At 36.2% G+C, this 11,434-nt stretch overlaps 2 protein-coding genes across 3 annotated transcripts in view; one reads left to right on the top strand and one right to left on the bottom strand.

The window, feature by feature from the left end:
* The window catches only part of LOC107669194 (leucine carboxyl methyltransferase 1-like), a 7,355-nt gene extending 3,619 nt beyond the window's left edge, over positions 1–3,736 (bottom strand). The window contains exons 1-7 of one of the 2 annotated variants that reach the window (XM_016461331.1): positions 3,640–3,736; positions 3,356–3,494; positions 2,939–3,030; positions 2,726–2,847; positions 2,370–2,446; positions 1,127–1,188; positions 924–1,026 (exon numbers count right to left, since the gene is read on the bottom strand). In XM_016461331.1, coding sequence (XP_016316817.1) covers positions 924–1,026; positions 1,127–1,188; positions 2,370–2,446; positions 2,726–2,847; positions 2,939–3,030; positions 3,356–3,441 — 542 coding nt within the window. In that variant the 5' untranslated portion in view covers positions 3,442–3,494; positions 3,640–3,736. Of the gene's footprint in view, positions 1–923; positions 1,027–1,126; positions 1,189–2,369; positions 2,447–2,725; positions 2,848–2,938; positions 3,031–3,355 lie in introns of both variants that reach the window. The other variant, XM_016461330.1, reaches the window with a different exon arrangement.
* An 801-nt stretch (positions 3,737–4,537) lies between these two features.
* Positions 4,538–11,434, top strand: part of LOC107669196 (rho GTPase-activating protein 17-like) — a 27,683-nt gene continuing 20,786 nt past the window's right edge. The window contains exon 1 of the mRNA XM_016461333.1: positions 4,538–5,093. Within this exon, the coding sequence (XP_016316819.1) occupies positions 5,041–5,093 (53 nt within the window). The 5' untranslated portion in view covers positions 4,538–5,040. The remainder of the gene's footprint in view (positions 5,094–11,434) is intronic.

The following is an 11,434-nucleotide window of genomic DNA, read 5'->3' as shown; positions in this document are numbered from 1 at the left end:
GTTAAAAAAACTTAAAAAAAAAAAAAAAAAAAGTAAAAGGTCTTTTCTGGAATCAGTTTTTTTTTTTCCTAGTGAGAACACCACAATTTGTTCAGCTCAAGCAAAACAAGAAGTTTGTTCCTGAAAACAAATCATTATGGTAATACCTAAAAGTACATAGCAGGAAATCACGTTTTTGGAAGAGTGGTTTGCGTGCTATGACAATAGATTTTCCAGATTTTTTTACTTGGCATCTGAGACACTAATGGGATTTGCAGACAAGCTGGCAAACGTCAAGACGCCACGTTAGGGTGGACTGAACAGGAAGTTGCAAAAAAAAAAAAGCAAAACAAAACCAAAAAAAACTCAAGGTGAGAGGCCTTGGAAATGATGCCATTGATGTCATACACCTTCTAGAACGGTAGCTTCCTTCGGGTCTCATCAGTTCACATCAAAGAAAACGTGCACTTATTGACGCATCTGAGGAAACTCTAAATGCTCCCGAGTGTACTATTGTCGTCAGGGGCATCAGCAGAGATGCACGAAAACAAAACAACAGATGCGTGCAACTCCTATTGGGATGCCAAACAGGATGGATCAACCCTATCTAGGATGCACAGAATTGTGAAGTTAACGTTCTAGTAAATCAAGTTTAATCTCAAAAACCTATTGTTCTGATACACAACCATGAATTGTAGTCACAGCATTTTAAAACTAACATGTAACTGAGGCAACAAATTAAACATGAACCTTTCAGAAGGCAAACCTGTACATCACAATAGAGATAAGAGAGGCTCAACCTGATGGTGTAACTGCACTTACTATATAATCTACTTTGATAAACATGTAGATAAAACATCACAAAAATGCAGTGCAATAGAAAAACTGAAAAAATGTTGAATTTATATCTAACTCAGCCAAGGTTGTGATGTTACAGTACTTACTCTGGATTTATCTGGAACTTTTTTAGTTTCTCCTCTAAAGCAGGAAGGTCTCTTAGATCAGCACCGATGATACAATATCTGTCCGAGTCCAGGCTGTGACCATCTGTCAAAGAGACAGTTGAACAAGTGAAAGGTTACAGTGAAAAAGATCACTACGCAACAACAAAGTAAAATGCTCTGTTACATTATAATTTGATCAATACCCAGACGGAGTGAATCAGTGGAGTGGGTCTCAATCAAAGGTTTTGATAGTGGAGGTTTCGTCCTGTGATAGATAGATAGATAGATAGATAGATGTAAAGTTAATCATTTACTCAATTGTTTTATGGAAAACATTATTTTTATCTCATGATCATTATCAGTTATCAGATTTCTATCTTCAAAAGCATTCATGTTTTATCATCACACAACTTGTAGGAAGTACACATGAAAAAAACGAGTTTGACCCCTGAATTTTATAACATCCCTCTGTACTATTGTATAGCAATCTCAAAAATATACACATAATAAATATATTACTCAAATAACGTGGACACTTTTCGTGTTAACTTGAGGGGAACTGACTTTACAACACAGAGTAAACTGCAAAAAAAAAAAAACCTTGTGAGAAAGGTCTAGTATCATTTGTTTGCAGATGACACTTTGGTGTTATCTAATGCAGTGGTTCCCAACCCTGCAGTGTTGGGGTGCCTCCAGGACCAGGGTTGGGAACCACTGATCTAATGCACCGAGGGTCGCATAGTATTGTATTGCGTAACTCCCTCTGGATAGTGTATTTCTATTCTGTCACTTACATACACACTCTTAAACCGAAGCACTTAAACACATACAAAAATCTTCCTTTTATTTGCATTTCACGTCCGCTCTAGCTTGTTTCCTAGTCTAGCTTTCTAATAAACCTGGCATTGTAGACTATAAATACTGTTGGCTCTCTGACAAATTGCTTATGTTCCTCTATTGTAAGTCACTTTGAATAAAAAGCGTTTGCTCAATGCAATGCAAATGCAATGTAAATGCAGTCTTGTGTATGTTGCACAGCCACACCTACAGCAATTTCCACTGACTGTTGTTATGTAGCAATTAAAAAATGAACGCCCAACCACCCATGACAAAACATTCTCCACACAAGTATAATTCATATGCATAACAGGTATTGAATAGTATTACTTCAGGCGGGGTACTTTAAAATGATAAAATGCACCAAAGGACTGATCAAATTTAATACACTACAAAATAGATGACAGATATACAATCCAACCATGCTTTGGAGAGTGGACATACTGAGACAGAGGGTCCTAGAAACTGCTCATTAGAGACACTGTCTCCCCCTACAGGAATATGACTAAAAGAACATGCTAAGTATCCAAAATCATTCATTTTATAGTCAAAAAGCAATTTACTGACAATAATAACAATACTCATATTATAACAGTAAAAACGCCTTACTTGATGTGGTGTATTTTTCTGGCAACAATCATTGGGAAGTCGACTTCGAAGAACTTTTTTGGCATAATGTTTTCATCCTAAAAATGTAGATAATACATGCACTTACATACTACATAAGATATTTCGATTGTTTATCAAAAATATTTTATGGGAGTCTGTATAATAATACATCTTATTCCTTATTAAAAAGATATATATCTAATATATTTATTATTATTGTCTTCCTTTTGAATCTTGAAATAGCTAAATGCGAAATTAATTAAAGGGGTCATATGATGCGATTTCAAGTTTTCCTTTCTCTTTGGAGTGTTACAAGCTGATTGTGCATAGATAAGATCCACAAAAAAAACAACAACCTTTAATCTCCAAAAAGTAGTATCCAGTCCTGCCCCAAGATTCACCACCTGGCAATCACATTGCGTCTTCTTGAGAAAAGCATCAATAAGAAGATTCATCCCTCTGACACGACCATAATAACCTACAGCACAATGAATAAAACAATAGCGCATTTGATTAAACGCAGCTGCAAACATTAACCAGCAGGGGGAGATATTTAAACAATCTCTTACCTCTGTTGATCTCAGGTGCTTTACGTTCACCTATTTGTCTCACAAAATACTGGACGTGGAGGTCAGTCCAGTAACCTTTACTGGTAGCAAACCTATAAAACAAAACAAAACGTTATGTGAAATATTAAATGATTATTGTAAGTCGATAACAAATAGTACTACAGCGTTGCTCTCGAACATAAAAATATTTTATAACCTGTAACGTTAAATGATGAAATCATTTAAGAATTATATAGAGCTATTCATGTCAGTAACACTGTGCTGTGCATAACCACGACTGAAATATATTCCCCTCATTTTGATGATACACAGGATGCTCAATAACACTGCAGTTGAATGTCAAGAGAGAAGCACAGTATTTAGAAACACAGAAAACCATGTTTAATCATTTTATTTTTGATCACTACGCCGTGGTACCTTTTGCATGTCGATGCATCGTCGCAAGTTGCTCTGACTGCTTCATCAGCAGTGTCAGAATCTGTAAATGGCTGTTTGGATGCCATGGACACTTATAGATTTGAAGCAATGCTGATAAACACTGCGTTACATATACATGCTGTATTTGTATGAACACAAATGCAAAATGTTAGCCAAACTGATCGAGTTTCGAAAAACACCGCAGTATAAGATTCAATACTTCATTGCCAACAGATTGTTTAAATATTTTTTCAAGCACATTTATTTGAATCAAGCATACTGACTTTCACAGCCGCAAAACTGGACCAAACGCTCCGACTGACAATCACATGTTTACATCTTACTACTTCCGCTGACGAAACTTTCCCATAATACATCTCGTGGGCGTGGCAGCGGGGAGACCTTACTGCGCATGACAGTGCAGCATTTAATTCACATTTATGTGTAACATTCACATTGGTTGATGTGTAGATGTTTACGCTTATGATTCTGCAAATCGTAATCGAGTCTGTTTTATAAATACTCCGTCGTTTTATATTATTGTTCACAACAATGTTAAACCCCTGCATCACTCGCGTAAATGATAACGGGGAAATGTCCCGTTAGCTACAGATGGATTATAGATATTAGAGATTAAGGATTTAAGGACTATAAAAACATATATCACTTAAATCTGCCATTTAGACGCATGCCACACATAAAACTAGATAAAGTATTAACCGCGTTATTGTAGATTTGGATTTGAGTAGCTGCAGCTGTCAATGAGTGAGTTAATGTTATAAGTTATAAATAGAAAAACAGAGACAAAACTTTATTTGATTTCATTTTATTAGTACTATTTTCAGCTTTTACAACATTTCCAAAACATACTGTTCTTAAAGTATTATTAGACAATAAAATCAATAGTGTGTGACGCAAACAACATGAGGTGAATGGAATATAAAGGAACACGGTAAAAATATCTTATAATAAGATCATATTATATAAACTAAAAATTAGTTATTTACGCTGTAAACAGAAAAAAAGGACAGTTTTGGCCAAACACTAAGAGAATCCTTAAGATGAAAACTCCTACAGTCCATACAGGGAGTGTGTGGTCATCACAGTCGGTATATGAGTGGACACTGAACTCTACGTAGTCTAAGTAGGCTCCGTTTCAAAACCTTTGGAGCAGCCTACACAGACAGCATTTTTGGAAATCACAGACGCTCAATAATGCTGTCTGTAAAGTCAGCGCACTAGGTTTCGAGACAGCCCCTGTGTCCACATTAATGTCATCACGATCATCCTGGAGCTGCGCTGATCCGAGCTGTGAAACACACACTCATTACCGACACGGTTGCAGTGATCAGCCCGCTGCCATGCTCTTCCACTCTCTCCCGTAGATGTCACGGGCTGGCATACGTGGAAACACCGCTCACTCCCGTTTATGAGAGCAGTTGCAACACGGAATGACATGAAACGAGCACCGCTATTCTCCGGAGCTAACTTTTTCCACACTACTGTTTTTTTCTCTCCCGATCGGCTAATTTTCAAGCTGCTCGAGCTAACCGTAGACCGGGCTGTTTTAATGTAATTATCCACACGACTTCACCATCGTGCTCAAGGATCTTTCGGCTCATGAGGCATCGACAAACACACTCTCCTCGTCTTAAAAACTGGGTTTTGAGGCCGACGCCACTAAAATGAAGAAACAGTTCAATCGGATGAGACAGCTCGCCAATCAAACAGTTGGCAGGCGAGTATGGATTTAAAGTTTTTATTCGGTTTTGCTCTCATGGATGGGCACGGGCAGCTTTGTCATGGTTTGCTATGTTCTTGTTATGTTATGTTGTCAAGGCGGTTGCTGCCTAAAACAAATCTTTTCGATTTACCGCTTAGAATAACAGCAATTAGCTAAAGAGTAAACTTTCTTCGTTGCTTTACATTATATATTTAGATTAATTGTTTGACTACAAACTCAACTTTTTGCTACTTTTGATTTGACTGTTACACTGTTAGATTTGTTGCGGCCTCGTTACTATGTAATACTAAATCTTAATGGGAAATGGTTTAAGGTAAGCTATCTGATAAATTACTGAAGATTAGAGATGTCTGATTGGTGAATGAATCTTTCTATTGAATCGGATCTTTGCAATGAATCGGTCGGATCTGTTCAAAAACTAGTATGAACAATCCGTTAATGAATAGAATGACTGTTAGTAGGATTCGTTGTGGCCTTATTTTGCTGTGCCTGTAAAATAAAGTTTCTGATAAACTACTTGGGGCCAGTTGCATAAACATAGCCACTTTTGTTAAGACTAATGACTAGTTTGACCAACTAGCACTTGGACCAGTCTTGGAGAAAAAAAAAAAGATGGACCAAAATAATGATCTTTAAAAAAGCATCATATGACCCCTTTAAGACTAGTCTGCAGTTAATGCACTCGGCAGCTGAAGACTAGACATGTCTAATTCGTGAACGAATCATTTTTTGGAGTCGGGTCTTTAAAATGAGTTGGTCAGATCTGTTCAAACAATAATTCGTTTGAACTATTTGTTCACGAATCGACTGAACGATTCACTCATGAATCAGTCTGAGTTCTTCTCAGTTCTCAAACTCATTCAATGAAAATTATATTTATGTTCTAACAGACTCAGCTGAGTACTGACTGAAACAAACAGAACATACAATTACAAGAAAACACGTGTATTAGTAAAACTAAAAAATGTAATAAACAGCAATTTATGACAACATGTTGTTTTATTGGAACATTTCAGTATATGTACTGTAATACATCATGTTCGGCATGTCAGGGATCAGAACGTAATATAACCGCTGAATCATTTTTTGAACTGGTTCTAAGAACCGAATTATGATAAGTCTGCCTTCCATCACTATCACACATATTCCTTCTTCATAGGTACGTTAAGAACATCCTGGCTCTTTTTGAAAATACAGTTCTTGGATGTTATGTGTGCTTATTGTATTTTCTAATGTTTGTTTGTCAGCCAACGTGTCCTTTGAGCTCATGCTTTGTATCCTACATTGAAATGGCATGTGCATGGTCATCACTTCTGACTCCTCAGACTGTTGATAAAGCCTCAAACTGCATTCTTCATTCTGCACATGCTGCTTGAGGCTAAATGGGCCTGTAAATTCTCAGCATACTGGGCACAGTTCTCTCAGGGAGGTGTTAAAGCTGTAAATGCTGTTTTTTTTTCTTCCTCACGTCAAACAATATTTTGTTCACTTTAAGCCTTTTGAGTAGGCCTAATACAGACTTTAAATTAAGTTTGTATCAATTATACTAACTTTATTGCACAGGCCACATGACTAAATGAACTAACATTTCTAGCAGATAATTACTTTCTTGCTTCAATAGATGGTATCAGAGATGACATGCCTTTCACTTTAGTTTTCTAACCAATCATAGCACATTTACAAGGAGGAATGCACCTGCCTATCAGCTATGCTCATTTAACTAGTGGTTAACCTGATCTTTAGCATCCATGTCTGCAGCCTCATTCCCTTTAAACGTGTGCAATTCGATCAGCCACCAGAGACATTTGGCTAGCCTGATGACAATGAGAAATGCCAGTAGCTAACAGTTTACTAGTGTTCACACTGAGCCCAACTGGGGCAAAGTCATCCCTGTTCACTTTAAAAGAAGATAACTGAGGTGATTTATAATTTTGTTGCAAAGTTTGGAATACCAGGAACTTTACAGCCCCCTCAATCTTTCTAGGCCTCAGAAAATTACTGTCTGCTATAAAGAGGGCAGTACGTCCAGCACCACTAGACAGCCCAGACAATGTATTTTGTATATGTGAGGTGTCAAATTATACCTCTAAATGAAGATCTACATAGTAATGAACTTACAAAGCATCATTTGGTTTTAAAGTAATATTATTTCAAATATCAAGCGTCAGGCACAGCAAATGAGTAAATCAGTTTTGCTACAAAAGATGTTTATTTTGTAATGCATGCCGTTTTTTTAACTTTCTTGAAAAAAAAAGGATCTAGAAACATGTATCACTGTATCCACAAATATATTAAGCAGTTTTAACATTGATAATAATAAGAAATGTTTCTTGAGCACTAAATGAGCATATTAGAATGATTTTCTAAATGATTATGCAACATTGAAGACTGGAGGCTGTTGAAAATTCAGCTTAGCCATCACTGGGATGAAGCACATTTTAAAATATATTAAAATAGAAAACAGTCATTTTAAATAGTAATAATATTTTTTACTGTATTTTTAAAGGGGTAATTTGATGCAATTTCAAGTTTTCCTTTGTCTTTGGAGTGTTAAAATCTGTTCGTGCATAAAATCTGTAAAGTTGCAAAGACTAAAGTCTCAAACCCAAAGAGATATTCTTTATAAAAGTTAAAGGGGTCCTATTATGCTTTTTCACTTTTTCAGCTTTAGTTAGTCTGTAATGTTGCTGTTTAAGCATAAAAAAGATCTGCAAAGTTACAAAGCTCAAAGTCCACTTCAAAAGGAGATATTTTGTTTAACAGAAATCACTTCTCAAAAACTACAACGAACGACTCGTTTCGACTACAACGCACAATTTCTGGGATTTGTGATATCACAAATAATGTTGCTGTTTGAGCATAAAAAAGATCTGCAAAGTTACAAAGCTCAAAGTCCACTTCAAAAGGAGATATTTTGTTTAACAGAAATCACTTCTCAAAAACTACAACGAACGACTCGTTTCGACTACAACGCACAATTTCTGGGATTTGTGATATCACAAATACCGACAAATGGAACGAGACCAGAGCCTGTTCTAGTACACCCCCAAAACAACATCAAGACTTTGTAAAAGAGCATAATAGGACCCCTTTAAGACTCATCCACGCCTTCTTAAAATGCCTCGTTTCAACACACCCCCACAAATCTACGTCACTGTGTTAGAAGATTTACATAACACTGCCCAAATGTTTACGCAAAGAATGAAGGCATTACTTTTATTCTCGCTAGTATTGTTGCCGCTGCTGCCATGTCGTGGAGACACTGTCTGTTTCCAAATATGGTAAGGGGAGTAACATTTCTGTCTCACTCTTGAGGTATTCGGCCAATCACAACGCACTGGATAGCTGGCCAATCAGATCACACCACATTTTTCAGAATGATGAGCTTTATAAAAATCGAAGCCAAATACACAAAATAATGTTATTTTTAGCATCGTCATATGACCCCTTTAATTAAATAAATGAAGCCTGCTTTAAAAACCCCAAACATTTGAATCATAGTGTAACACAAATTTTTGACTGCAGGTTGAAATGTATTTTTGTATTATACTTTTGTTTCTCATTAACAATTGTGTAAACACAGAGTCATTTGCTAAATAAAAGGAAAACATAAAAGCCATTCGTTGACTATTGCCTTGTAAACACAAACGTTTTACATGTGGATAAAAGAGATTCAGCTGGAATTCTCATCTCTTCCTGAATTTATTTTACGAACCATAAATCACTTCAGTATGATGCAGAAAGCAGACTTGAAGCGGTTGAGGGTCGGACGGACGTAAGGGGGGTGTCGAGGTGGCTGGGCGCAGGGCTCAGCTGGTCCCATGGTTCCTGTGATTGTGAAGAGGCAGTACACTGTGTTCGGCATGCAACCCCTCAAAGGAAATCTCTCCTTATTCTTTTTTTTAAACAGGAAGTCGTACTGAGGAAGTTTAATTTCTATGAATGAAATCAAAAATAAATTCTGAGGCAGCTCCAGCTATGATCTGGGGTTTAAACCGTGTGACCAGTTTCTGCCCGACGACCTAAATGGCACGCTTGTGCATAACACCATCCCAAGGCACATCAGTGCCACGTTACCTCACAATTTATCAGAAGACTAGAACCACCTGTCAGTTTGCTGATAATGCAGATCTATTGTCAGCTCAGGCTTTTCACTGGCCTCGGGTGCTGTGTTTGTTTCAGCAAAGAGGAAAAGCAAGATTGTAGTAATTCAAGTAAAAGCATGGCTGACTGTTTTAAGCTGTTACAGAAATCAGCAGTCAGAGCAAAGGTTTTTTATGGTTGCTATCTGCTCTTAATCAGCTTCTTTATCAAATATTGTTGATATCAGTGTGTAATGCTCAGCTCAAACCATGAATGGACAATATGCTTCAGGTCATACACTTGACACTTCACTGAATATAATGTATATAGTGAAATGTTTCCTGAGCAACAAATCAGCATATTAGAAAGATTTCTGAAAGACCATATGACACTGAAGACTGAATGGCTGCTGAAAATTCAGCGTTGATTTCACAGAAATAAATTACATTTTAATTTTATATTTTATAATAGAACAAGAGTCATTTAAAATGATGTTTTATAGTGTTACTGTTTTTGCTTTTTTTTTTTTTAGATAGGTCTCATCATTTTAAGGTAAAGGTGTTCAAAAGTCTGAAAAATCTGTGTAACTTTAAGGAACATCACTACTGAACACCTTTTTTTCTGCAGCGAAGCACACTTTTTGGGAGTTATTTCATAACGTTTAGTTTTTATATGTATACCACTGTTCAGAACTGTGTTAGCTAACCATGTGCTGATTAGCTTCTTTGAGCTAGGTTTAAAAGTATCTAAAATTGTCACTACCGAAACATTTGGTGGAGTTTCGGTAGTGACTTTTTTTTTTTTTTTTTTTTTTTTTTGGGTGTACCATTTTTACTGTATTTTTGATCAATTGCTAGCCTGACAGTGTCTGGAGAAAGCTCTGGAAACTGTTTCTTTTCAGTTCTTCTTTACATGTGACATCAAGAGCTTGATTCAGACACACTTTCAAGATGTTTGGAGTTCAATCTGGATTGGTTTCAGTCTTGTAGGCCCTTTTTCTTGTCCTCCTGTGTTAATTGAAAACAGCTGTTCTCTACTGTCACGAGGTTACAACCGTGGAGTTTTGGCAGAAGGAGGAACTGGGGCTAACATAGAGATTTGTGGGTAACATGGCAGACTAAAGGAAGACATGAAACGGTACACAATCAGACTCTTGAGCTTTGACAGATCATTTTTCAGTTATTCAGACCCTGTATTCTGCTTTAACCACATTAGTCGAGCTCCATTAGAAGCTAATGGCGATCATGTCTGCTTGATTGCTCCTCAATAATTACAATGGCAATAATTGTTTTATTACTTTTTTGATAACAAAAAGAGAACACACGGTCTTAAAATTACCATAATTAACTGTCAAGCCAACTTTGGTGACAGATGTGTCGGTAAGATAAAGGCATGCTTTTACATCTGGAGCCTTAAATACATAAAATGAAATTAATAATCATAAAAAGATACAACTCATTAGCTTTGGACATGAGCATGCATTACTGTAACCATTGAGTATTACAAACGAATTCCATTTGAAAAAATGCTGTTATTTTGAATTTAGCAAAGAATCTTGAAGGGTATGATCGTTTCCAAAAAATATTAAGCATCACAACTGTTTTTAACATTAAAAATAATATGAAATGTTGCATCAATTAGGCTTATTAGAGTGATTTCTAAAGGATAATTTGACACTGAAGACTGGAGTAATGGCTGCTGAAAATTCAGATTTGCCATCACAGGAATAAATTAAATTACTGTTTAATAATAAATTTTATAAATTTATTTATAAAATAAATAACTACAACTATATTAAAATCTAAAATGGTTATTTTAAATTGTATTAATATTTCACAATATTACATTTCACTTCTGAGTAAATAAATGCAAAAACATTAAAAACACCAAAATGCTTAAAGGGGTCATATGATGCGATTTACATTTTTCTTTTCTTTTCTCTTTGAAGTGTTACAAGCTCTTGGTGCATAAAGAAGATCTGTAAAGTTGCAAAGACTAAAGTCTCAAATCCAAAGAGATATTCTTTATAAAAGTTAAGAGTCAACCACGCCTACCTAAAACGGCTCGTTCTAACATGTCTATGTCAAGATGTGGGACGATTTGCATAACGCCGCCCAAATGTTCACGCAAAGAAAGAATGTGTAACTTTTATTCTCGCTGTAGTATTGTTGCTGCCACCATGTCGTGAAGACGCTGTGTTTCGTTGTGAAAGCGAAACTACTTTGTTTGGCCTTCCAAAAGAGGACGATATC

Source organism: Sinocyclocheilus anshuiensis, unplaced genomic scaffold (genome assembly GCF_001515605.1).
Source record: "Sinocyclocheilus anshuiensis isolate Anshui unplaced genomic scaffold, SAMN03320099.WGS_v1.1 scaffold220, whole genome shotgun sequence".
Lineage (NCBI taxonomy): Eukaryota > Metazoa > Chordata > Actinopteri > Cypriniformes > Cyprinidae > Sinocyclocheilus > Sinocyclocheilus anshuiensis.
The sequence above is the reverse complement of the archived record's forward strand: the minus strand, read 5'-3'. Positions and strand labels throughout refer to the sequence as shown.